At 36.8% G+C, this 27,942-nt stretch overlaps 1 protein-coding gene across 4 annotated transcripts; it reads left to right on the top strand.

Moving 5' to 3' along the window:
* Positions 1-1,182: 1,182 nt before the first annotated feature.
* LOC139980463 (galactosylceramide sulfotransferase-like) lies at positions 1,183-27,593 on the top strand. Of its 4 annotated transcripts, none has more exons than XM_071992072.1 (4): positions 1,183-1,474; positions 23,100-23,174; positions 24,053-24,183; positions 25,329-27,593. In XM_071992072.1, the coding sequence occupies exons 2-4, from the start codon at positions 23,169-23,171 to the stop codon at positions 26,383-26,385; spliced, it is 1,194 nt and encodes a 397-aa protein (XP_071848173.1). In that variant the 5' UTR covers positions 1,183-1,474; positions 23,100-23,168; the 3' UTR covers positions 26,386-27,593. The 4 variants fall into 4 exon arrangements, with proteins under 4 accessions (XP_071848173.1, XP_071848175.1, XP_071848176.1 ...); XM_071992074.1 differs by lacking the exon at positions 1,183-1,474 and adding an exon at positions 4,530-4,676; XM_071992075.1 differs by lacking the exon at positions 1,183-1,474 and adding an exon at positions 5,609-5,817.
* The last annotated feature ends 349 nt before the right edge of the window (positions 27,594-27,942 follow it).

Genomic DNA, 27,942 nt, shown 5'->3' with positions numbered 1-27,942 from the left:
AAAAATAGTCGATAACTCTGAGATAATGTATAAAACATTTGGAGAAAAATGACCGAGAGTTTAATATAAGAAGTGAAAAGTTCGAAACATTATGTTCTCCATAAAAACATATATAAATATAAAAGTTTACTTAAAACAGTTATTATTATCTATTCAACAATTGATCTATATAGTTATTATTGTACCTGAAAACATGACATTGCCATGAACTTAATGTCAAAGGTGACAAGTATTGACCAAAAAATATGCTAGAAGGTCAAATATGGCCACTGAAATGATTCGTATACAGCTGATAGTAAACATTTTACTGCCACGCTTAAAGTAGCTTTCCTCATTAAGACACTTAATTGTCTGATTAAGCACGACGTCAAGATCTTGATGTCGTGGAAATAATTAAGAGATTCGGAACTACTAGGAAAGTATTTATGCAGAACGTTTATCAATTTGTTTAAATTTACTAACTTGAAATTGGGCCATTGAATATTAAAGAAGCAGTCCAAACATCAACGCTGCTGAAAGATAAATATCTTGAAAACTAGTTAGATAACATAACCCATGTATACAGACTATTCTCAGGTTGGGGTGGTACCTCATGATACAGATTTTGAGAGAGGTTCACTACCCAATAGTGGTATTCAAATGCAAAGTGCACTGTTAGCATTTTCTATTTGGTTGTATTTTTCTAGGAGAATCATAGGTATCAAAACGGAATGTTCTTTCTAAAATTCAATAAATGAAGAGGAGTAACGTATTTTACGTTCCCTGCGTTCTGTTTTTCTCGTTCCATACACTCTTCCGTTGTTAATTGACTTGTGTAATTTTTGAGTCTGAATTCATTTGGTACTAATCTGAGCAAAATCAAAAACTAGTTTTTTTTTTTTAGTTCTTTCCGTTCGTGCGTTTGGAAATTTATGTGTCTCTTTCCTACCCGTCTTATTCACCAAGAAGACACAGCGGCCGTATCTTTTTATTTGCATTGCTTTCCCGCTGCAGTTTTCTGATAGTAGCCTATATACATTTGACATACTCACATACATATACTACACACGCACGCTGTATAAACTATAAACTACTGCACAGAATACCTGCAAATATTTTCACGCCTTTTTTTTTTTTTGTTTATGGGACTTTTCTACAGGTCCTGGTTGTAACGTACATATTCATTGCTATACCGCCGTATACAGTAGTCAGTATATGTTTGCATCGTTCGATACCGTAATCCTATTGTCAAACTCCAGTCAATTAGTATTTACTAAGCTTCTTCTAGGCTTCTTGTAACTAGGAATGTGATCGATGATGCACTGAGTGAAACATTGACGAGACGCGGTTGGTCGAAATAGGCTTATACTTTAGATAGTACCGGACACGGGAGAGGTGATATATACAACAACACATCACCGGTACAGAGAGAGAGTTTCTTAGATGGACAAATATGACTTCCTCCGGTGAAAATATGGACAACACCACAAACCGGGTATGAGCAACGTTTTCTTCTTAGTCATATCAATAACATTGAAGTTGTTCTGATTGGAGTAATTGCAGAAAACCTGGCATGCAACTCGCGAACAACGCCTTAGGAAACGGTGACTTCGTTGTCCCTGTCAGTCTAGGCTAGCAAATCACTCTTTGACAAAATTGCTCTTGAGAACGACTAAACATACATCGTTTCCAGCTTCTTCTTCTTCTTCTTCTTTTTCTTCGTCTTCTTCTTTTTTTTGACAAAAAAATCTGAGCTAGCTCCGCTGGCTATACACGTTGCCATGGAGAATTAAATTTCAAGAATTGACATTTTTTACAGGATTCATTTGAAAAATATTTGGTGTTTGAAAAATATTCTAAATTCAACGTTAGCTAGCGGTGTGGTTCCACTGGTAACTCTGGCTACGTTGTCCCGAGAAGTTTCGGGTATCGGCATTTTGTACAGGATTCTTTTGACAACCTGTTGCTGTTTGAAAAAAGTCCAAGTCCATCGTTAGCTAGCTCCGTTGGCTTCACTGGTTACGTTAGCATATTTAGAAGATTTCCCTTCCTCAATCTGACCACGGCGGGACCAGTCTAGCCGGCTACGTGGATAAGGTTTCTATTTGAATTTTGCCAAAAACAATCTTTGAAAAGATACATCACTTCTGTTCTAAAGGTTACATTTTTTTGTGAAGGGGGCGGGGGGCGGGGGGTAGGGTTCGTAAATAATATTTAAAGTTGATATCTTATGAATTACATTTTGAATCGTTTCTGAAAACCTGGAATATTGACCGGTAATCCAACTTTTCCACACGATAATCCAGGTTTATCAACCGAAAATCCATGGGGTTTTTTTCAGCGATAAAGCTTGATTATGATCGCTCGAAAAAACATGGAATATAGGCCTAACCGATAAACTTGGATTATCAATGGAAAACCTTTGATTATTGGTCGAGATACCTGGATTATCGGTTGTAAAACCAGTAATATCACGTAAAACTTTGATTATCAGTAGGTATAATACATGATTTTTCGACCGACAAACCTAGCATATACATAATTCGATAATCTCGGATTATCGGTCGACAATCCAGCTCGAAAATCAAGGATTGAACCTATAATCCAGGTTTATCTGTGATAAACCCTTGACTTTCGACCGATATACGTGGATTTTCAGGCGATACTTTAGGTTTTTCAAACGATGACGAAACACCTGGAATATCTCATTATTTGGCTTGCCATATATGTGCTGTGATTCAGCCACATCGGTGTATCCGTATGCCATTTTGAGGCTATATATCAACTCTCTAAATAGTCAATTATATAGTATGTAGTTTATCATTTGATGTAGTGATACTGTAAACAACTATAAGATCTTAATTACATATCATTTATCAATGACGTTCGCCATTCGCCCAACCATCCCCAGTTCTGTGTTTTCTACCTTTTAAACAGTTCTCTGCCAGGAACGTAAGTTGTTCCCCTCACCCCCGCCCCACCCCCCCCCCCCCACCCCCAGTTAACGGTTCGGCTATTCTGTTAAAGTCTCAATAAATACAGACAACTCAACAGGAATTCACAACTTTGAACATCTTTTCCAAAAACCGAATAAAAGCATTTCTCAATTTAAAACAGTTCGTACCCCTTGATTAATTGTTGGCCAATACTCATGAATAATCCCATCCCGGGATCGAACAGAGTGAATACTTGATGTTTTGCAAGCGCGATGACATTGGTATTTCAATTTTCATATTTCATCAGTAATCTCCCAACAAATAGCTAAGCATATAGCAGTAGCTTTCTGAATTGCTGCCATCTGTCACGAAATCTCTGCTTGGATGTGTTAGGAAATAGAAAACAAATATAATTGAAGCGCAAACATACAACACCCACCTCAGACGCGCGTGCGCGCACATACTTCCTTAATAGAAAGGAACTTGAGGAGGTGCAGTGATTGTTCTACAGTGGTACATTCATGCCTGGTAACACTTTCTTCATTCATGCATTGTTGACATCACTTTTGAAAGTGCTCTGTTGGTTGGTCAACCGAATAATCTTTGGATCCTTGCAAAGAATTTTGGTTAAACAAATATGACTTGAATTTTCAAGTGTATTGTAGTGTAAACAAGAATTCGAAATGAAACATATATTCGAAAATCTGCGATTCTTCCGGAGTAAGTTTACTTTTGAATCCGATAGTAAAAGACAATTACATATTTTTTCACACCTATCCAAACATGCGCTATGTCTGCATATAATAATAATAAAAATAATAATAATAATAATAGTAATAGTAATAGTAATAATAATAATAATAATAATAATAACAATAATATAAGAATTTATAAAGCGCTTTTATCCAGTTAAAAAAAAAGCTGCTCAGAAGCGCTGGATTAACATTTCTTATATAGCGCAACTTACAATAAAGTCTCGCCGCGCTGTACTTAACCCTGGTCATTGATACTGGTCACACCTACACAACAACGTGTGCACAATTGAAACAATCTCTCCTGGGGCACCACAGTGCACCACAACCAAGTGTCCCCTGGGGGACTTCCCATAGGGTGAAGCCAAAAACCGGCGCACGCAACTATATTTACAAGTCACCTCGCAAGTAAGTCCCCATTTATACAACTGGGTGAAGAGAGGCAATGAAGATAAAGTGCCTTGCACAAGGACACAACGCAATGATCTGGCCAGGGTTCGAACCTGTAATCCTTAGACCACAACGCCCACAATATGGACGCTGATAGCCAAATAAAACAGAGTCGTCAAAAATTTCAAACAGTTAACAAATTTACCGTTATATTAATGTTAATAATAAAGAATTGCGCCACAATAAAATATTGTACGATTCTTGCTGGTATTATAATGGGCGCGGACTACGGGCACCTGATTCACGCATAGATAACAGTAACTATACTGTATGTCTTAAAAGTGTTGTACCACACAGCGGTAAGAACTGGATCGTGCTCATAAATCGGATAGCAAGTGTTACCGTTGCCTATGGTCTAAAGAATATGTGTCAAACATGTTGTGTTCAGTGTTGAACATCAACGAAGTGTTTGTTTAACCCCTCCTGTTCGGACTTCAAATATTTACCTTGAAGGCTGTAGATTTCAAAGTTCATTGCTAATTAGCAGGACAAATTGAAATCGTTCCCTGTTCATTGTGTTGATTTTACTTGCATGTTCCTTCGAAGAACGACTAGAAAGGTAAGACGTCCGTTGTAAAAAAAAAATATATTTTCTTGTATAGGCTTGCAAAGACTTTAAGTCATAAGCTTTCTTGCAAGTATAAATGGGCTTGTTTGATTAAACAAATTACCTAGGTGATACCAACTGTATGCTAATACCGCAATGCAAAATAACAACAACAACAACAACAAGCACGTAATGAAAGAGAAACAAACAATATTCAACAATATGGCCGTGGCGTGAGTGTGGAGATACTGAACAACACATCGAATGAACAGTGCTTTTAGGCAAACAGTAACTAAGTTAATTGTGTTACTATTATAAAATCTATGGCCGCATTAAAAGAAACCCGACCATTCATAAAGTTAGATCGACACGCTCTCAAAATGGCGTCTTGAGTAAATCATTAAAAGAACCACAACACTTACTAAAGTAGCGGTTACTAATACACATTATAAAGGGTATAATTACGCCGGCATTGGTCCATAGTCAAGGCTACAGTATTTATGCATACAGGCCTATAAACCGTATAGAAAAATTAACAAGTTTGATTAAGGGATGTACTATTTCAGACCATTTGACAGGTTATACTTTATTCATGGATAATTTGACATGTGTAAATAGACAGAAAGGAGGTACTTTAATTAAACTAAATGTAAAGGATGTTATAGTATTATGACCCACTTTGTGATGTTTGTAGATTAATACACCGCGGTTCATACTGATCCTTCTCTCGTTTACAGGTGATCAGAGATTTTTTTCTGACGATGTTCAAGTCCCTTATCATTTACCTTTTATGGATTAATCGGATTAGCAGGAAAGATAGTAATAAAAGTGAATTAAGAACTGATTTCAATATTATGACGTCATCACGAAAGTGTGACCCGAGTTAGCATGTTGTATAGCCAATACATAGTACATACCAAGCCGATTTATCACTGTGTCGCCATTTTGGATATTACTTATCGCTATGTTAACATCCAAGCAAGACGTGAAGACTTGTACTAGTCTGTCTTTTCTGCGTTCTCTGTTGATTTTGTTCGCCTTGGAGTTGCAACATTGCCTTTTGAGCAAAGATACAAGGGGTCATATAGAAAACAAGTTGGGAAAGTGGCATATAGGAACTAATTTGGAGGAAGGAATGATCAAATTTGACGTGGTACGTATAGAAACACCGTGTTAACCATTTCATCATCAGTCTATAGTTTATGCGAGTATAAAATATTTTTTAAAAAAAACATATAAGTTATTATATGGATGACTGAATTCCAGTTTCTGCAGTCTAAAATTTACATGCAAAGTATGCGCAAAATAATAATTGTTAAAAATGTCAAAACAAATCAGAGTTTGGCTCTTAAACATGAACTTACAGAAACACAAGAAGAAGAATTTTGTTAGCATTAATCCTCTCTAAAATAATAGAGGTAAGAGCGTGTAGGATAATTTGAAACAAGACATCCAACGATATTCAGACAAAAAAAGAAAGAAAAAAGACATTTATGGAACATTTGAATTACTAATAACTACTAGGATTTAAGAATGACTATAGTTGCCCTGAAATCTTATCAACATCCACTGTTTGCTGATAATATCTTATACTTTATGAGAATAAGCTTAATATAAAATACCCACTTGCATCCTATTTAAACTATCAAACTTTCGGAAAGGAAGTTAGTCGCTATAAAGGCGGTGTGAATTAATCATATTTGACTATTACGTATTTCTTACACTTTAAGGCTTGGAGAAATGATCCTTCGAACATCCAATTTTATTTTACCATGACAATTTAGTGTGCATATAGCATATAGAACACTAAGTGAGCCTCCTCAGAAACGACACAAAACTGTACGAGGTAACGATAATTCTAATAGGTGCATGTGTCAAATTATGTTAACAATGAATTGTGATGAAGAATTTGCATTATGCATTTCTTTATTGTTTTTTCTTTTCTTCTATCAATTGAAAAGTACGTGTATTTCATTGAGTGCATACAATGTACTTAATAAGCAATTAAAATCAACTATTCGGACTAATCCGCGGGGGTGGGGGTGGGTTTGAGGGGGGGCCAGAAAGCCAGTCAGCTTTGTGATTCCTTGCCATAAAATTTGCTCAAAATTCAAATTAATACTATCTGGCCAATGTTAGAACAAGTGAGCTAAATTTGAACAAAGAATTAAGTGAGAACCAGAATGGATTTGTAGAAATCCCTTATGGACATCAACTGATAACAGATCATTCACTGATAACGATTTTACAGTATTGAATTTTGAAATGACCAAGTTTTCCACCATTTGAGAAAACCTCTTGACCCCTTGCCAGCTCAGCGGGAGAAAATTTATAGGAGGTTTAAGTGCCCGTTTAACGCAAAAGTACTCTCTCAAAACAAAATAAACTGGTTAAGTAAAATATTACTTAACCACAAAGTAACATAAGAAATCCAAAACTTCTTAGAAAATGTTACCTAACCACAGATATAAGTAAACGTTTACATGTAACTGGGATAGGAATATAGTGATTGCTACAAACAATCTGTATAATGTAAGTTACTTCGGAATGACGTATTTCTCTTACCTAAAATAAAATGTGTACAGGATACCTTATGTACGAGTAACGATCATTTACACAACAGAGATGTAAACGATATTAATAATTATTTAGGTATTTACTGCACAGCTTGTTTAACCTTAAAAAAAATCCGACACTTAACACACAGAGAAATAAAGATAGAAAGAACAGTTCTTGTATTTGCTGAGATGAGACATTTATTAAGAATCAGCCATGTGAAATATCTTCATCCAGGTGTTTGATACAGCATTTTAAGAGTTTCTTTTGAATAGGCTGTTCTGAATAGTATTAAAAATAAAGCTGAAAATGCACAATTAAGAGGAATTCTCTATATCAGAAATTCAACTGCCATGGTTGTATCACAGCATCTATCTATCTGTGGGGCTGATGTGAAGAGCTAAATTATGGACATGTCCAATGACATGTCTAGTCTATATGTATATATCACAATGTTTTGTTCTAAAGTGGATAATTCCATTAACAAAAGAAGATTTAAAGTCGTTGTCTATAAAACAGTTCAAAGTTGAGGTTATGTATCAAAAACCTTGATTGAATTTTTAAACTTTGAATAAAAGCATGAAAGCATTTTCCAAACAACGGAAGAACATGGAAAGATCATGATTGTGAGCATGCCGAACTTTACAGTCCGCAATCACGTATCATATGATTAAAGAAGCTTGCATATCACTAAAACAACTAGAAGTACAACATGTGATGAAGTGCATATACCCTCAACAATGCAATGGATGAACATGCTTGGAGAATTTAAGTATAATAATATCAATGAAAAGAAAAAGTAAAAATCATTACAGGGAACATGTTAATCATTGGATGGAAGTATGATTCCTTTAAACTGCATATATCCAGTAACATCAACTTTGATTGGACAACTTGAACGTAACTTTTCATATCACATGCAATGTTTTACTGGAATATATAATGTTTGACACTTCAGTGATTAACTGAACCTGACTATATATAACCATGACCTGAAGTTTACAAAAAATTACTTTGTACATCACACTGTATCCATACCAGTGACTTCACAATGATCTAAACTACCTTATTTTTGTGCGCCTATACCACACGTTTGTAAAACTTAGCACGCACCAATGCACTAATATTGATACGCCTCAGTGCAGGTAAAGTGTTTGTGGGAGAGATGTTTGACCATGGAGCTATTATCTCGTTTATAGCTCCATGGTTTGACTTAACAACTTTTGTTGATTTGTGTTTGCCACGAAAACTTGTTGTAGAGAGACCTTTATTCCATCCTATTATATACGTATACGGCTGTGCACGATGAATGTATATGTTTGCCAGGTAATGCTCCAAACTGATGCCCTTCTAGAGTAAAACTGACAATATAGTTACACTGTAAAATAAAATCGTAAACGTTTACTGGAAAATGGTTTAAAGTTGCTGCAACGAAAAGTCACGTTTCCTCAGATTAAACCATGAGATGTTAACCGTATCTTGGTTAAACGTTTATCCTGTTTTGCGTGTTTCATCATTATTGAGTTGCTGTAACCGAAGGTGTTTTCTCCTTAACAAACGCAAATGTTTCCTGGAATATTGCCGCTTTTAGAGTTACCGTCAACGGATTCAGTTTTAGTCTTCCTTATTGAGAATTTCGAGATTATCTTCCAATTATCTATTTAGAGTACTATTTACACAGTACATATATTTGCGTTGAAAATTATGTGTATGATGGAATTCTCTGCCTTAAGAAAAAAAAACAGCAACAGATCAGATGTGTTTTACGATTGATGAACAGAATAATAACAATGAATAGTAAAAGCTGTGAGGCTGAAAATGATACACAACTTGATTTTAAAGTAAGAATTAAGAAATATTTATTAAAACCAAACAAATCATTCCATGCAAAGATAATCAATGACAATTTAACAATGTACAGTATACGTATTGCATATGTATCACTAACGATAACAAACACATGGAACAAGCACCATATATGTGGTGGGGGGGGGGTGGCCTGCTTTAGTACAAGTGTAACTTGGAGAGTGTGTTTGAAACTGACAAAATTAGTCTCTAATAATTTTCTCCTTTTTAAAACTCCGATCACCGTCCAGTCTCTCAGTGTCTGTTCGAAGTTGTTAGAACACATAGTGGTGAAACACATAATGGATCATTTGGACAATCATGCCATTTTAACAGACCTACAACATGGTTTTAGAAGAGGTCGTTCTTGTACTACTCAGTTTCTCATGACTCTTTCAGATTTAGATCACTATTATGATAAGAATACCCAGGTTGATACAAATATTTTTGATTGTTCTAAGGTAATTGATGTAGTTTCTCATCGTAAATTGCTGGTCAAGATCGGCCATTATGGATTTCTGGGAGATCTCTCCTGTTGGATCAATAGTTTCTTGTCACACACAACCCAGAGTGCGTCACTGCGCAACCTTATCTTGGTATCCTGTTTAGTGAGAATTTATCTTTCTCTACACATATTGATAATATATGCACTAAGACCAGCAGAACCCTAGGCTTCCTGAATAGGAATTTGCGCTCTTGCCCACCAGAATTACGTGAATTGGTCTATATGTCTATGTGTCGGTCTACTCTTGAATATGCAGCTCAGATTTGGGACCCTTATATTATCTCAGACCAAGATAAAATAGAAAAAAAAATCAAAGGAAGGCAGCACGTTTTGTAACTCGTGATTTTCGTAGGCAATCCAGAGTCGCTGAGTTCTTAAAGACTTTGAAATGGGAACCCTCATAGAAAGAAGGAAAGGGCCAGACTCATATTTTTTTTATCAAATTATGAATGGCCTAGTTGCAGTCTCAAACGAGACTAATCCCTTCTTGAAACCAGGGAGGCGTGTCCGCTATACTAAAATTCCACATAATCATCGTGCTTTTCAGTATAGTTTCTATCCTAGGACTATAAAAGAGGCTGGAATACGTAAACTTTGGCCGTTAAAGAGAGCCCTAGTCTTAAGGAAATAAGATTGTCCACGCATTGTTACTATAGCACTGCTGTGATACCCGAGATAACGAGTATTTAATTATCTCATGTTAATTTTTCTCTACTCTTAATTGTTACCTTCTTTCTTTGTTTTTTTGTTATTTTTGGTCGCTAGCTCGATAAACTACTATTGTTTTTCTAGTGTCCTATTTATACTATACCACTTTGTTCTATTGTTCTTATGTATAGACGAAATAAATGAAATGGCATGAAATGAAATGAATTAACAGAAACAGAAACAAACACAGAATCGTATATGTGCGCTTTTGTCAAAACAAACAAAGCTTGCAGACTCAGCATGACCTCTTAGACAGAGTAAGAGTTACTATGCGGATATCCTGGTCAAACGTTATCCGTGTATTCAGTAAGAAAGCGTTCTGATAGATTTCGTTCATCCAACTAATGTTCTACTTTCTTACCCGTACATCCAACTAATGTTCTACTTTCTTACCCGTACAAACGAGGAAACCTTGCGCTCTACGTTGGTTTTAGAAAAATCGTAATGTGATCTTAACTGAGAAAATCCAGTCCCTCTGTAAACAATAATCCAAATCAAGACAAACCTTTACGATTGTTTTTTTTTTTTACAGTGTAGGTACTATGTTAGCCAATGTAAATGTACGGATATAATTTGCCCCTAAAGTCTCACAATTGTTCATTTGATGAAGCCAACCTCCCACCCCCATCCCCCTCCAACCAGACACAACTAACATGCAATTAAGATTCCTCTTGTATGGAGTATATTGGAGGTTATGTTTTGTGGGGGAGTTAAAATGGTAATTAATCATGAATGGTTATGTGCAATGTAACAGGAGGCACATACATTCCTCTTAACAGACAGGTTCTGGACCAATATGTCATTTGTGGAGGTTCATTCAATATCATCATACAAAACTTGAAAGAAATATATTCCTATTTGGTACATCAATATTCCATCCCATTTCATTGGACATATGCACTGAAAGGAAACAGGTAATGCAGATATTACGCCCGAAGACATTCAAACCTTTAAGTTAGAAGCAATCAGTGTCAATTTACCCTCTGGCAAATGATTGGCAATAATACCCATGAATACTGTAAGAAGCTTGTTGTAACACTTCGAGTGAACTTCCAGTGAATTCTGCAAATAATAAAGTGGCCTCACAACTTGAGACAATCTATCAGCTGTAGCAAGGGTGCTTCCCATGAACTCCTTGCAGTGTGGTTCGTGCCTTAAGTAAGTTAATTTGGAAAACAAATCTTTGGTTTATTTTTTTCCAAGAAACTTATTCTTAACCACATTAAATTGTCATCAATCTATCATAGCATATCAGTGAGGGCCTAGCTTGGCTTTTAAACCAACGTGCCACATTAAAGAGAGTAGAGCATGCCTCCACACTGGACACTCTTCCTCAATAACATTTTCTTCATCCAGAGAAATTAACAGGGAGAAGATGAATTGCAGCATTCTTATGATACTCTAAATGAATAAAAAGATTGAAAAAGTTTAAGCTCAGGATTACAACCAAAGAAATGATAACCTTCCTTAAACGTATCAGATTTCAGACTTATTATACAAACGCATGTAGTCAAAGCAATAGTTCCACAAACAAGGATGAAAGTGGTCAATGTCAGCTATAACGATTGTTATCAGGCTTAACAAAGCACTATTTATTGGGTGCTTTCTTGTGTCTGGGTATTATTGGTTTCGATGATAATCGTAACCTTTGTTACCGCGTAACCTTTGCAGGCGGAAGAGTGTGTATGTGTGTGACGCCTTGCTTGTAAACACGATATCTCAAGAAGGGAAGCTTGGACCAACGTCATATTTGGTGTGTAGGAATACCACATTGAGAAGAAGAAGTCTATTGTTTACTGGGGACGTCAAAGGTCACTTGGGGTCACCAGGGGTCAAATTGTGAAAACTTTGTAAACACGATATCTCAATAAGGGGAGCTTGGTGCAATCTCATAGTTTGTGTGTAGGGGTACCACATTGAGTAGAAAAGCCTATTGTCTTTTTATAGAGGTCAAATGTCATTTGGGGTCAACAGGGGTCAAATTGTGAAAACCTTGTAAACACGATATCTCAAGAAGGGAATCTTGGACCAATCTTATATTTAGTATGCAGTTGTGAAACGTTAAGTACAAGAAGCCTATTGTTTCTTGTGGAGGTAAAAGGTCATTTGGGGTCACTAGTCATCCATAGCCTTCAGTGTGTCGCTTCGCAGCATACTTTCGCTACATACATAGTGTGCAAAACGATACTATTTGTACACACAACGTTGCTATTGGAACGAACGATATCACTGAATCATCGGTAGTATATATTTGCTTCCGTTGTTGAAGTTTTCCGTCGTTCTTCTGTCGAGATTCAGGGCCAAATAAAAACTTCAGGTTTGGATGTAGTTACGTTGGGAAATGGCTAGGCGCCGTTTAGTTAGATTTCCATCAATAACTGATCTCAATGCGAATTTACTGTGTAAAATGGTTTGCTATCTGCACGTGCATTATGTACGGGAATATTTCATGTGCGGAGATTTTTCACAAACTTCATGAGAAACAAACATACAGCGGAAACTATCACATAAATTCTAAAATAAATATGTATTAGACCGAGCGGATTGAGCTTACGAAGAACGTAAATGCGTTTTAAAGGCATTCATAAAAAACAATGTGTGCATACATTAATTTCTCAACCAATCAAAAAAAGATCAACTGCCGATATCACGACAGCTTGGTTAAATGCGCACGCAATCCCTGCACAGTAGAGTATATGCAGGTAGACTTCTAACGATAAGCATTTTCAAAAAAGTTTGTCAGAATTCTAACAATAAGGTGGACAGACATCTGAATGATTTCTTAAGACATTCCCTACATGCCATCAGTAATAGTTTGCAAAATATACAACAATTTAAGTAGTCTTGAGACAAGTTTGTTGTTATTGCTGCTGTGATTTTTTGCAAAGAAATTCACTCAATACCAGTTGCGAGTTGAAGAATGATGCTCTTTCAACCTTAGATTTTCATTGTGTAAAGATCGATATGAGTTCTTTAGTGTAACTGGGTTATAGCGATATTTTTCGCACACCAATCTGCAGACATTAAGACAAGGTAAATAATTGGGAAAATATGTACGAAGTCGCCCTAATCAACTGAGTATAGGTTCAAAGTATCAATGAATTACTGTAGAGTCTTGGGAGTCTCGCACGCCTAGCTACTGTATAGTACATGCCTAGTTATTGAGGAGCCCTAATGTAACATAACTTAAGCTATCTTCGTAGGTATTTTTGCAGATGATTTATTTTTAATTGTTTGGAACACTACAATAGGCCAATCTGCTTATTTATGATTCTGCGACATGTTTTACTTCGTTCAACACTTACTTGTGGTGAAATAAGTTTAAATTTTACACTGCACAGAAATATAGTTATCCAATGTGCAATTACGTAGCACCATGTATCTGCCCCAGTGCGTAACCTTTGTTCACAGACAGTATTGATGTTTTATATCTGTACTATGGAGACTTGAAGAGCAATCACAGTGCCGAGTGAGTTTTGACAAGCGATATTCGAAACTGTCAACGACATATTTGTGTTCAAAGAAGTGAGCAAACAAAGTAACACTTCGTAAGGAACAACCTCTTAGACCTCTTGTTTTTGCACTACTTAGACTGAAGTGTGTTATTCATCCTGGCTATACCCTAAAGTCTAGTGTGTCAACATTCATATAAGAGTGTTCATATAGCATCATCGAAACCACACTGCAGCTTTGCTGTCTGGTTATGAAATATACCCAAGTGCTTGCCTGTACTAATTAAGCCTTTGCAAACATGTTTGTGCTTTGAAAAAATGCCTACTCAGGATGCTGTGGTTGTTGCTGTGTATGTTGAGTTGGGTATGGGTTTACAGTTAGCTTTTACGCTAAGAAAGAAACCTTGCATGTGTTACTTACCAGATGTATGTAAGGTTTCATATACTTGTCTATATGTATTTAATTATATGTTTCTACTATAACATTGTACAAATTGATTTCATCATCACAGATAAAAGCACCTCGAAGTTCGCACCATAATACAATCTGATATGCTTACATCACTCAACAATTAATGCGATCAATCGGCGCAAAAGGAGGATAATATCCACAATATATCTACATATCAGGATATTGCGAGCCACACGCACACGTCCAAACTCGCAATAGACTGTACACACGACTTCCGCGAGGATAATAGCAACAATGGAAATTGAAAAAGAACATTTAGCTCAGTCGTATCTCCTTCCATTGTAAAGCATGGTGTTAGTTATACCGATAGCTATATTTCATTGAACCAATTTTGCATGTACATCGTATATCGCAGTTGTCGAGATTCAGTGCCAACTTTAAACTTCAGGTTCGGATGTAGTAACGTTGGGGAAATGACCAGGTGCCGATTACGAAAATTAACTGTCGCCTAGTTAGATGGTTTAGAGTCAAACCAGACGCAAAATCTTGGGAACCAGGAGGTAAAATAAAAATCGCCCGGCGCCTGCTTAATGTATACGGCTTAAGGCCCGGTCACACTATACCGATTTTTTATCGGAATACTATCCGATTTTCCCGGAGGAATCGAAACAGCCTGTTTTCCGTTCGGGTCTTCTAGCCACAGTGATAAAGGACCTGATTTGCTATCTGTTGAGCCATTCCGATGTGGAATAGCCCTCTCCTTACTTTTGATATTGACTCCGTTTCCTTTTATCGGATAGCAATCCGATTTCTCTTCCGATTTTTATCGTTTTTCGATGTGACGTCACTTCAGAATGTAGTCAGTTCTAGAACCCCTCAGATTTGAAGTAGGTATTCGAATATTCCACTGCATTCATTACATTCACTACCACAAACCTCACTCTTCGGCCTAAAATCGAAAAAATCGGACCGTATTCCGATAAAATATCGCTGTAGTGTGACCAGGCCTTAATAGGTGTACCACATTGGTTAGAAGAATATGTTGTCCTAGGTAGAGATCAGTCTGTATGCTAAATACAAGAAAAGTTTCCATCTCGGTCATTAGCTGCCAATGCTTTTTGCTGTGCTACTTAAATTGAAGTTTCTTGTGCATCCTGGCTATACCTATAAAGCCTATAGTGTGTCACATTCATATAAGTTTATTCATGTTGCATTATCGAAACCGCACTGCAGTTTTGCAGTCTGGTTCCATAAGTATAGTCATATTTGTACACCGTTTTCAAAATATGTAGCGTTTTCACTGTTAGACAGTAATTCAAAACTTCAAATGCAACCGATTCACACAGAGATTACATAAACTACTGTAAGTCTTAAAGTTTTGTACCCGGACAGTAAAAACTGGATCATGCTTATGTATTTTTTTTTTAAATCGGTAGCAATGTTCAATAAGGTTTACAGTAAAATGCATCAAACTAGATTTGTTGGCATTACACTTATCCTCAGTTCTTACTGTAATCATAATAGCACATTGCTACTGATTTAAAGCACGATCCAGTTTTTATTGTGGTAGAAAACTTAAAAGATGTACGGTAGTTACAGTGTTCTCTGTGTGTATCGGGTGTCAAATGTGACAGTCTTCAAGACCCCACTCTGTGAGTGTTCGTTTCCATGAAATTTCCATCGTTCGTATTAGTCAACTACTTGCTTCTCTGGTTGTCGCCGCATGGATATGAGCCACGCAGCCCTTGTACTTTTACATCACTTAATAAGTAAGGCATTTTACCGATTCCCAGTATAGTCGCAATATATCTTAGTTGTTTAATATACCGCAAAGATGGTTCTATTTTACCTACGTTATGTAAGAAAAGAGATTTAAACACAAGCTAGGTATACCACTCTAAAAACAACCCGGTGAAAGTTCACCAGGAGTTGCGTTTATATGCCATCCCCCATATTCTGGCTGTTTTCACCAGGTATCCTGGTAAATGGTATGTAAACAAAATCCTGGTAGAAATATTCAGGAAATCCTGGTTAAATTTCCTGGTTAGATTTTATTACTATTCTGGTTAATATCTATGGGTATTTCACCTCATTCCTGGTTAAATTAACCAACATTTTCTGGTTGATGTGACTACCATCCTGGTTATTATCAAACGTATTCCACCTCTTTACTGCTTAAATTGACCAACATTTCCTGGCTGGTGCCAATACTATCCTGGTTCATATCATAGAACGTTCCACCTCTTTCCTGGTTACATTAAACGTTTCCTGATTAATGTGACTACTACCCTGGTTAATATCAAAGAATTTGCCACCTTATTCCTGGTTAAATCACAACTTTTCTTTTTAATTCTATTGGCTATACCACCTTATCCTCGATTAAAGTTGCAATGCATCAAATTATGGAAAGGCAAAACATAAATTATAAAACAACATAATTAATGTTACTGAAAGTTTATTTGTGCCTCCTTACTTTTGAATTTTGAGTAAATGAACATTCACAAAATAGTTATATGAATTCCTCAAATATTTATACGATGAATTTCTATAAGAAATGCAATACTGCAATACTGAAGTCCAAATTAAACACAAGTAAACATATGTTGCTGTCATTTTTGGCAGTGTTAAGTTCAAGCAGTTGGTCTCTGTTATAGGTTGCTTTAACATCCTGTACAGCATTACACTGGCTATTCCCTAGAACTCCACAGAGGAGGATTACGAAAATCAATACTCCCATTGTCCAGTGAACAGAGCTATTGTACAGTACACTTCTGGTGAAAAGAAAACTAAGATTAAAAGTCACTTGGCTTAGTCAAGGTTGGCTGCACAAGCTTAAAAAAGATCCACGGTGGAAGGGAAGTACAGCAAAACATGTGTTGAAGAAAGCACAACAAGTTATATTTATTTCACAAAGTTACAAAAAAAAACACTGAAGATCCAATAAGCACAGACATTTCCCACCAGAGTCCTGATAGGTAACTTATCCACTGGTTCAGAACTTGAACAGAATGATTTATTAGAAAAAGCAAGATATGACAGAGAAAGAAGAGATGTTGAGAGGCTGCCTGCTAGGCGCGCACTGCTACCAAACTTTTTGATGATGAACATTTATACTGTGGAAGGTAATCAGTAGGCTTGGCCATGCGGAATACACATGATCCGCATAGTGATTATCTGTTGTGCCAAAGCATCCATTTCTGATCAAGAGAGCTCTTACACCTTTGTTGCAAATAATCAAAGTCTTGCTCTATCTGTAATTATGATGCAATGCCATGAACACACAGGTTAGCTGTACTTACATTGACTTAAACAGATGAAACAAATTAAGACATGTAAGACTCATATACACCACAGAGACATAAACTAGAAATCAGGGACTTGCCATCTACGATATAGACTGTAGGATAGGCTTAGAATAATGTACAATTAAATGTTGTACAGTCCCCAGATTTGGCTATTCTGTTTGAAATTTCGAAGATACATGCAATTTAATTTAACTGAATTTCACTATCTCAAGAAAATTCCTGTAATATAAATTTGAAGACTTCAGCAGTGGCTTCAAGTTATGCTTCCACACTTGGCGGAGAGTAAGTGACCAATCTTTTGCGAAGATAAATCAATACAAATCAACGCTTTAAAAGGAGGAAGTGTATGGAAGTAAGACAATATAGTTACTGCAATGGTTCCAGTAACTAGAACATGGTATCAATAGCCTTGCAACTAATTTTTGTGTGGAACGTTTAACTTGATGGCATGAGTAGTAGTTTAATATTAGGCAAAATGAAGCATGTCTTTGTTGTACCAAAAACTGTTTTCCTTGCTCTACTTGTGCGGAGCTGTAGGTTCTCTCATAGCCAGTGCTCATTTAAGACAGTTTTAAGGATTGTTTGGTTGTACAATGAAAGCACCAAAAAATTGTACTGGAGTTATTGCCTGACGTGGTACTTCGCACACATCGTGTGCACTAAATTTACTGAATATTTGCCCAATATATTTGAAAACAAATAAATCATATCAATCATCGCAAGTACTTTGTTAACAACAATTCCATTATATAGACATTCCTGCTAAAATAGTCAATTGCGGTTTCTAATTGTTTTTGTGATTTTCTTGGCTAATTGGCCCCAATATCAATGTCTGGAGGCATTCTTGCATTTAAAGTTTTCAATGAACACAAAGGGACCGGTGTTGTTTGTAACTATATGGTAACTAGTCCACGGCAAGCTTCGCGCTTCAGAATTCGACAATATTTTTGTTGTTGTATACTAGTTACAGCTTTCATCATTTGATTTTTGTTTTGTGCACAAGCAAATGATTGTCAGGGGATATATAACTAAGTATTGTGCGTTCCTGTAGAGGTACTTTAAACTGCATGTTTTCATCGAGGTCTGTAGGGATGCAAGGTTTTCTGAGCGGACGCAACATTTCTAAAGACGTGTTAAATTCCAAATCTTGGTAAAAACAATGAGTGAAGGGTTATAGACAGTTTATGTGTATGACACTGTTCATGATTAATCATGAAGGGTTGCGGGAATTCTCTGGTATTGATAAATGATTTCTGTAATCGTTTTCGAGCCTTTCCAGAAAGAGAGGGTCAGCCCAGTGTACGCAGGATGAACATTGCAGCAAAATAAACGAACATGTTCACCTTTTCCTTCTTTTATATGAAAATGGTATATAAATTTGAATGGCAAATCTTCTGTAGTTAAGCATATCAGTATTTAGGTATGGAGATATTTTACTGCTTGACAGTATTCAGTTGCATTACATTGAACAGTGCTTACCCCCCCCCCCCCCCCAGGACTAAGTAACCTGCAGCCAGCAGTTTGTTCATGTAGTTTGCAATGGTATGCAAGGCTCAAGGTTGTGTTTTATGTACTGTACTCTGCCATGGCTGTAAGCTCCTCTTGGGACAAATGTTCTTTTTCTGCCAAAACAAAATGACACATATATAACTACAGAAAAGAGTTAGGGCCTATTTATTACTGCACCTAACAGAAGCTGGTCACATTTGTTAGAAAATATTTTAAAAGTAAAACTTAATTCCAAAGATCTTCATTTAAAAATTTATTCCAAAGGTCTTTATTTGAGTTTTCTACCATGTTTAAATACTTACCAGTTTATATATATATGTACTATTGTAAACATTCCTCTTTGAATAGATGTATGATAGGGCAGTGACATCTTCAATGAAAACTGTAAATGTGTCCCTTTTTTAATGTTCAGAAAATCATGCCATGAGCAGTTCAGTTTATTGATATTTACACCAATTTCATGATCTGCTGTGCCTAAAAGGGAAATATAATCTGCCTAACTTACAATGCTCCGAAACCTACTTTTGGGGAGTATAATCGTAGTATAAGAACAGCATGAGATGTAATAATCCAACAATTCATATTCATGTTTGTTTTATATTGTAAGGAGTGTAAGGAGTGCAAAGCTGTGACCTAGTAATGTAGTGTTTCATTTTACATTTCTCATGTGGATAAAACTTACATGTGACTAGGGCTAGACTATACCTATATCATCGCATGGATAGGCTTAGACTAATTAACTTACATTTCAGCCAAAACCTGTTAGAGCTTGACACACCAGTACCCCCCCCCCCTACCCTAAAGCAAGTTGGCCAATTCAGATTTGAAGTAAAGTCTAGATTAAGGTTAACTATAAACAAGTTTCATGGTTTTATAAATTAATAGTATATAATTATCATTATTCTCAATAAATTTCACATTATCAATACCTATAACCTAATATAGCTTAATTGCTATAGCCTAGCCTGGGTAAAATTTACACTAGGTTAGTCTAGGCCACTACAATAAATGCATCACATGCAACAGCTATGGTTTCCTTCTTTCAATGTCGTCAATTACTAGTAGCCTATAGCCATTTCCCCGAACATGTGGTCTTAACATATGCACTGTTTAGCTTATAAAGGCCTAGTCTTTTTAAAAGCGAAGGCAAGCTACAGGGTCTAAAGTGTGCTGACCCAAGCGTAAAAAAATTGTGGGGAAATATTTGTGGCTTTCGTTAGGTGTGCACTCAGAAGTTACCATAAACCACAATAACTCACATTCGGTAGAAGTAGAAGCGCCTGTGATTTAGCGAAGGTCTAGGTCTTGCTGAGTAAGGGTATGACACACTGTATGCATACACTTTCTTAGGTGTAGTCCTGAAGGTACTTAATAATTTAGCTAGGCTATTCTATATCTCATAGTTAGTATAGTCAGTATTGCGAAGCTCGGAACACTGCGAAGTTCGGACACCCCTAAGAAATACACGATTTCACCATGACAACCGACAGGAAGATCTAATTTCACCAAAAAGTACGAAGTCCATGCTACAGTATATAAATTCCACATCAAGAAAAGATTTGGCCTAACCTAGCCTGACAACGTAAGGGCTAACGTTAGGTTATACTTACAATAACGTGGGAACTGACTGTATAACAGAAATGACGAAATAGACATGATCCCGGTATTTCACCTTTACCCTTTAAACAAACACTCATTTAGGGTAACTCATACCCTATTGATCTAGAATGAATTTGACTTCGTCATCTGCCATAATTAGATGGTTATTTGCAGTGGCGGAGCTATGGGTATTGGTCAGGGGTCGAGAATGGTATGTAGGGGCGCTTTCGACCAATCAGAGGCGAGGATTGCAATATGCTAATAATCTATTTTAATTAGTTCACCATGAGTTATGTTATGATCAGGTTTACCGCACTAGATTAACCAGGCGTAACAAGGATTATGTTAACTAATGTAGACATTATCCTGGATAATGTTAGCATATTGTTGACCATAAAAATTTTCACCAGGTTGTTTTAAGAGTGTATAGTAGCTGTTGAAACTCAGAGGTTATGTAATTTCAGTAAGCTGACGTTTAGCTAACACGTGTTCTAGTTTTACCTGACTTGTCTTACACAGCAGTTTTTACATGTCGTTTTGTGAGTGCGGTATGATTTCTGAAGCAGATTTCATTACCTGTATGCCAAAGTATGTTTCGATGAAGCCCTATAGAGCCCATTCACAGAACTAAACTGAGCTGAAATTTGACCTAATTTGAACTATTTTCATCAAAAGAAAATCATACCATTTGAGAATTCACAGATCAATTGAGGCTTTTACTTTTGAGTTACCATGTTTAAAAGGTTTTCAGACTTTGAGCATGCCTGTTGACCTCATTTGACCGTTGACCTCTACCCGTTTCAATAGGAATCTTGCACTCCACCAAGCTGGATCAACATACTAAGTATGAAGTTCAAGAAAGATGTATAGTCTTGTGATATCGTGTTTACAAAATTTTCACACTTCCACTTAAATGTTGACCGCAAATGACCTATGACCTTCACCAATTTCAATAGGGTTCTTGCACTCAGCACGCTGAATATGCATACCATCTATGAAGTTCAACAAATATATACTTTTTGAGTGATCGTGTTCACAAATTTTTAAACTTTGAACTCTGCTGACTCCAAATGACCATTGAACTTCACAAAAACACAAGGCTTCTTGTACTTTATAAGACGGATTCACATACCAAATATGAAGTTAATACACTATTCAATTTTTGAGTTACAGTGTTTACAAGCAAGTGTCACATACACACACACACGCACACACGCAATCGCATAGATACCGTTTGCCTCCGACAAGGAATCAAAACTGCCATCATCGGTTTAGTGTAAAAGAATTTATAAGGATCACTTCAGATAATTAACACCCCTTAAACGTGGTGGATAATCTAACTATTTGTTTCGTGGGCGGGGGGGGGGGGGGCGTAAGTGCGTTAGGAAACTCTGCCGTGACGGCGGAGCCGGGAGCTGGGTAATTTATTCCGCCCCAACCTTTGTTACGGGTAAAAGGGTTACGACATTCATTTCCAGTTCGAGGAGTAAGCTGCACGATTGGCGATACTTCCGAAAGCCAACAAGTGACCTTAAGGAGCGACTTGCGTCTCGGAGTTAAACACGTGACGTGTGACATTCCGAGAATGTGAGTTGATTTCCGCATAACCTACTTGGAAATCTTCCAGAAACGATAATGACGTTAATCATTAATCGTTAATCATTAATATTATATTAATATGAATCCCATTAAGATCAGTTGTAGGAGTTAGAGTTAAAGAGACTTGGCTTGTTGTCTTTTAATATCTTTGGCCTCAAGCCTCCCAATAAGTTTGCAACCGCTATCTGTGTTAATATGTGTATGAATCCTGGTTCTCTCCTACATGTATATTTACTAATTTCCCGCTCCATGATTGCCCGAGTATGCCTCGCGCTGTATCTCCATATTCATCATATATTGCATTCGGAGATTGGGGACATAACGGAACTAAAAAAAATCAAAAGCATTGAGATATTCAAAGTCGAAATGTTGATACAAAAAGTCGTAATATCTGAATATTTAGGAACGAGTCCAAATTTCGAAATGTACCGTACTTGTTGAAATTTCCAGGGCAAAGAAAATGTCGAAAGTTGCAAAATATAAACGAAATTTTGAAAACGTGGAATATTCAAAATTTTGAGATGAATGATGTCGAAACTATTTGTTTTTGTTTGAAAGAAGTCAAGAAAAATGTCTACAAAAAGTTGAAAATGTTTAGATTAACCTTCAGAAATTTTGGTCTTACAGGTAAGTTGAAATAGAGAAGAAAAAGTGATATTCGAAGTAAAACTCAGAGGAAAATAACGAAACTTGGGATCAATAATTGAAATCTTGGGGAAATTTCTGGGACAACGTAGCATAAAAAAATAAAACTCTGTTTTGGTACCTCCCAATCCCACACTTTTTGATATTCCTACTTATCATTGAATCTCTAGTTTGCTTTAACTTCACAAAAAACAAAGCACGCGAGATCTTGGAATCACCCCCCCCCCCCCCTCAGCCCACCTCTTCTTGTTCGGCACTGTGTAACGGTCTTTGTTTTGTGTTTAACTGTTGTTTTCACAGGAGTAGCAACATTCGAAGAGGAGTCAATCCAAAGTTTTGTCGAAGAACTAGTCACTATAATCTTACAACATGAGAGTGAGTTTTTTTTACTTTCTTTTATTTTTTTAAAGTCCATGTCCACGCAGATACCATATATGTGCCACGTTGGTACCATGCAAGGAATAATAAACTTGAATTTGGATAAAAACCAAGAGATTTCTACTAATTTCATTATAGAAACAGCGTTTCGTAGTGCTGCTCGATGCCATTAACCAACTCCTTCCCTATTCCACGTTACACAAGTGTACATGGGCTGCTGTTCATTGTAGTACCTATAAAGCAGAAGTTTACCTTAACATCATTGATACCATTGAATATTATACAAATAATGAATGGTTATGAGTGCAATAGTGCAAATATTTCATTAGTTGAAAGATGGAATGGAACAAATTACATCTTTCAACAAATGAAATATTTGCACTATTGCACGAATGGAAACCATTCATTATTTGTTTTATACAACACCTTCAAATTTGGAAATAATTGGATGTAAAATGCACTCATGCAACAGATTGTTTTGAACAGACAGGTTTCTCTGCTCTCTTACCATTGAAAAAAGTGCTATCAAAAAAGTATAACACATGGTTCTATTTTATAGAGTGCAATAGAGCGGATTTTGCATGCAATCGACGTGCAATTGACCAATCAAATGGCCGGAATATAATTAGGTGTTGTATAAATACCATTGAATATATACCATTGAAGCCCAAAGTTGCCCTTGTCTACGGTGTACTCTTCTAACCTCCCCAATCCCCCCCCCCCTTCAATATTTCACCCACCAATAACAACTTCGCCCACCACTAGCCAGTATCTACATACAATAATATCAATTTCAAACACGTGACAGTGAGACGCATAGTAACACGTATACCCTGCACATTAAAGTGAGTCTCTGTGTTTGTTCTTTCCAACAGAGAGAAGTTAATGTCGCCATTGGTGTCCTCATTGTGTCATTTTCATTGTTGTTTGCCTTAAATTCTGAGATGACGTCAAAGTACACGCCAAATTTCTTTACCTATGAAAAAGACATCAGACAAATATTCAAGTAAGTAATTTGTAGCTTTGGAATGTATGTATCCCTTTTCCTGATATGTTAGACACCATTTTAGGGTGGGCAGGGTTTGGGGAGGGGGGGTGGTGAGAATGAGAGAAGGTGTTTGAGATATTGTTTATCAGGGAAGAGTTCTTAGGGAAAGGTCTCCTTTGAGAAATTTTGGTAAGGCTGAGGGGTTCTGAGGTTGTCAAATGTTTGGCAACTTTTCAAACAATAAATATTTGTTGTGGTTGTACCGCATATGTACATGCCATATGTTTATATGCTGTACACAGGGATTTGTTTGTTGTTGTAATATTCTGCTTGTCAGTGGAGGGGTGGACCTGCTTATCCAGGGAACAACTCCCTGATTGATCTAACCAGAAATGTTGATGTTTGCATGCTTTCAGTCACATAAGACAGCAAATGCACATTCAATATTGGTTTGAGGGGATAACGAGTATATAGGAATTTTAAGTTAATCTTCCAACTTGGTCATGTTTGCAGATGCCTCACGTGGGCATGTTGGATTCATTGAGGTGGATAAACTGAATCTGATATAGCCGATGGGATTTCCACAGGACGCATGGAATGGTGTTAACTTCATGGAAGTCGAAGCAGACATGGTTTTATTCCAAAGGTGGGCGTTGGTTGCGCTCCTCTTGTTAGACGTAAATTTAAAATCTCAAAGTGGTTGTAAAGATGCACTTCAGCAAGCAATATGAGTTAAAAGAGAGTTTTGCTGAGCCTGACCGAATGATGGAAAATCATCCGACCTTCCCGCCCCCTCCAACACCACTGGTTCCTTTACAGAACGTACCCCTCCCCCATGGACTTACATGAAGGGCTTCTTATATGTTTTATTTATGGGCAAGCATGGTTCAGACTGGGTAGAAATCGAATGGGATGTTTGCAAATATGATCGATTTTGGAAAGATTATGTAGAATGGTTGTACGGTTTTCTTCTACTAAAATGCAATTCATTTCACCGACCGGTTAAGGAGAATATCCAAACCCAATTCCGCACTCCCGTCTCTTCCCCCTGCCCGCCCCACACGATCGTCTAGACGTCCTCTTTAAGTTGCTATACCACATTTCACACAGACATACAACTTAGAAAGAAATTTCTCTCTGTTTTTTTTCTTCATATAATTTAGTTACACAAGCCCCCAGAGCCTCGACAGATCATGGCTGAATGTTCCACATAGGGGCAACGTCTCAATTTGTCAACCGAATGGAAACATAGCCTTTCTTAAGACACACAAAACAGGTAGTACTACTTTGCGTAATATCTTGAACAGATACGGTGTGTCAAATAACCTGTCTTTCATCTTAAGCAACAAGTCGTCTGCAGGACACGTGTTTCGTAGATTGAAAGGTATGCCGCTAAAGAGCCTCTTACCTCCCATTGGAGTAGCTGTTGGAGATTACAAAAGATACCAGTTTAACATCACAAACGTTCACATGCGACCAGACTGGAAAGAACTTCGCCAACTAATGAATCCATCCACATCTTACATAACAATATTACGTCATCCCGTCGACCAATGGTTATCCTCATTTCAATATTTTCATCATGTTAACAAGGTGAAGAAGTTTCTCCACTTGGAACCCGATCCAGTGAAAGCATTTTTGAAGTTTCGAAACAAACTCGGATCGTCTGCTACAAGTATTTGCAACCAGCAAATAAGAGACATAGAATATTCCTCCGAGTATACTCATTTACAAAATACGGCGTATGTACAGAAGAAGATTGAGGAGTATTCAAAACTTTTCAGTTTAGTTTTAATTACAGAATATTTCGATGAATCGTTGATCCTTTTAAAACGTCTACTTTGTTGGAAGTTTGAGGATATTTTGTACCTTAAGATGCGTGAACAACCAAATCCTCTACAGGCTGATTCCAGCAGCAGAGAACAAATACAAGAACTGAATAAAGCGGACATGATGCTATATACACACTTTAATGAAACCTTTTGGCAAATGGTGGATGAGTATGGACCAGAATTTGAAAAGGATTTGAGATATTTTCGAGATTATTTAACTGCGATGCAAGAAGAATGTGTTGGGGAGAGTAAGGTAGCAATCGTAGCTGGAAATCACGAGAACGTGCGATATAACGTGAAAAACAATTCAGCAAATTGCACGAATTATGTTGCTTACACTTCATCGGGAGACGCGCTTCGCAGACAAAGACATTCACTATCTCAATGAGCAGTGGTGGATGCAGGGACCAGCGCGGCAGTAATAAAGATGATATCATATGCCGCGATATATGGTGAGAAGATGATATCGGATGAAGTGGGTCTGTGATGGATGGAGTGGGGTTATGTCGGATGGGGTAGAGTTATGTCGGATGGGGTAGGATATCGGATAGGTGGAGCAATGTGATATATCGGACAGATGCGCGGGACGGTAATGTTGGGCGAGGACGGTTACATGCATTGACAGGTAATAAAAGGCAGATGTGGTGATTTTGTATTCATAGATGTGGCTATATGGGGTGGGGCGACTCAGTGGCAGGGGGGTAGGGATGGGTGGGTTAAGGTCTGACTGGTGCCCGAGAGATGATCACAGGATGGGTTAATGCAGGCTGCAATTGGATGGGTGGTATTCTAAGAACCTCTTAGTGGTGTAGCATATATGGAGGATGTTCATTTTTTTTCTGTGCTTCTTAATTAAATATCTTATTCTTGCAATGTTACACTATTATATGGCATGAAGCAGACTAAAATGTATCTTTCAAAAGAATTAACTTTCTAAATATAACTTACTTATTTCATATGCGTCAGTGACTTATGCGTCTATTCCGTGAGCAGCACGGTGTATATGTGTTTATTATATGACAAATACACGACTACAATATGCAACATTTCAAATGTAAGTATACTCTCTGTTTTTCAGATTTTGGTCTCTCAAATTTCAAGGAATATGTAACTCTCATGTATGTAAATTTCCAAATGATTTAAATTGGGGGAATACATGATAAGGGCACTTCTACAATATCAATTATAAATAATGTCCTTAATTTATTTTCTTTAGCAACTGCGAGTAACCCACGTATGCATGCATCATTATGGCTTTAGGCTTTCTTTTGTTAAATATGTTGATGCAAATCAATTCTTTATTCCTTTTTTTAAAGCTCAGACGACTTCAGTATATACCTAAGAGGAAAGAAACAATTTCTGAAACATAAATAATCAATTCGTGAAGGCTTGAATTTGATTAATAGACCTATAAAGAAGTATGTGATAGGCTACTGTTGGTATATGTTATTGATGTTGTTTTTTTCTTGAACTTTGATTCATTTTAAGGTTTTCTTTAGTTGTCATTGTTTTATTCATTTCAAATGTATTTACTTTACAACATGTATATAAGAATGTTTGTCAGTAAATTCATGATTTGTACATTATTTAAAAAAACCATTACACTGACTTTGACTCCTGCTCCATTACCATTTATTACATTACTGACTCTATACGGTTGCCAGATGAATGCAACAAATGTCACAATTTGTTTTCAATGTACACGATACAATATGCTAATCAGGATGTGGTTATGGCCTGTGGTTATGTATTGAAACAATTGTATCATTATTCATTACTTCCGGTTTCAGTCATAACTACATGTTATCTCCTGCTGTGCTGATATTTTACTAAAAAGTTGTGACTTTCCTTGGTACATGTAAATGTACTGTATTGATATGCTCATGGATAAACAAAGGAGTGAAATAGAGGTGATTTAGCCAGAGAAATGAATAAATATCACAAT

The sequence above is a fragment of the Apostichopus japonicus genome, chromosome 15 (assembly GCF_037975245.1).
Source record: "Apostichopus japonicus isolate 1M-3 chromosome 15, ASM3797524v1, whole genome shotgun sequence".
Classification (NCBI taxonomy): domain Eukaryota; kingdom Metazoa; phylum Echinodermata; class Holothuroidea; order Aspidochirotida; family Stichopodidae; genus Apostichopus; species Apostichopus japonicus.
The sequence above is the reverse complement of the archived record's forward strand: the minus strand, read 5'-3'. Positions and strand labels throughout refer to the sequence as shown.

Bases quoted from the DNA above. Each gene is read 5' to 3' on its own strand.
- LOC139980463 (XM_071992072.1), top strand. The intron at 24,184-25,328 runs GTAAGTAATTTG...CATATAATTTAG, and splicing joins GACATCAGACAAATATTCAA to TTACACAAGCCCCCAGAGCC.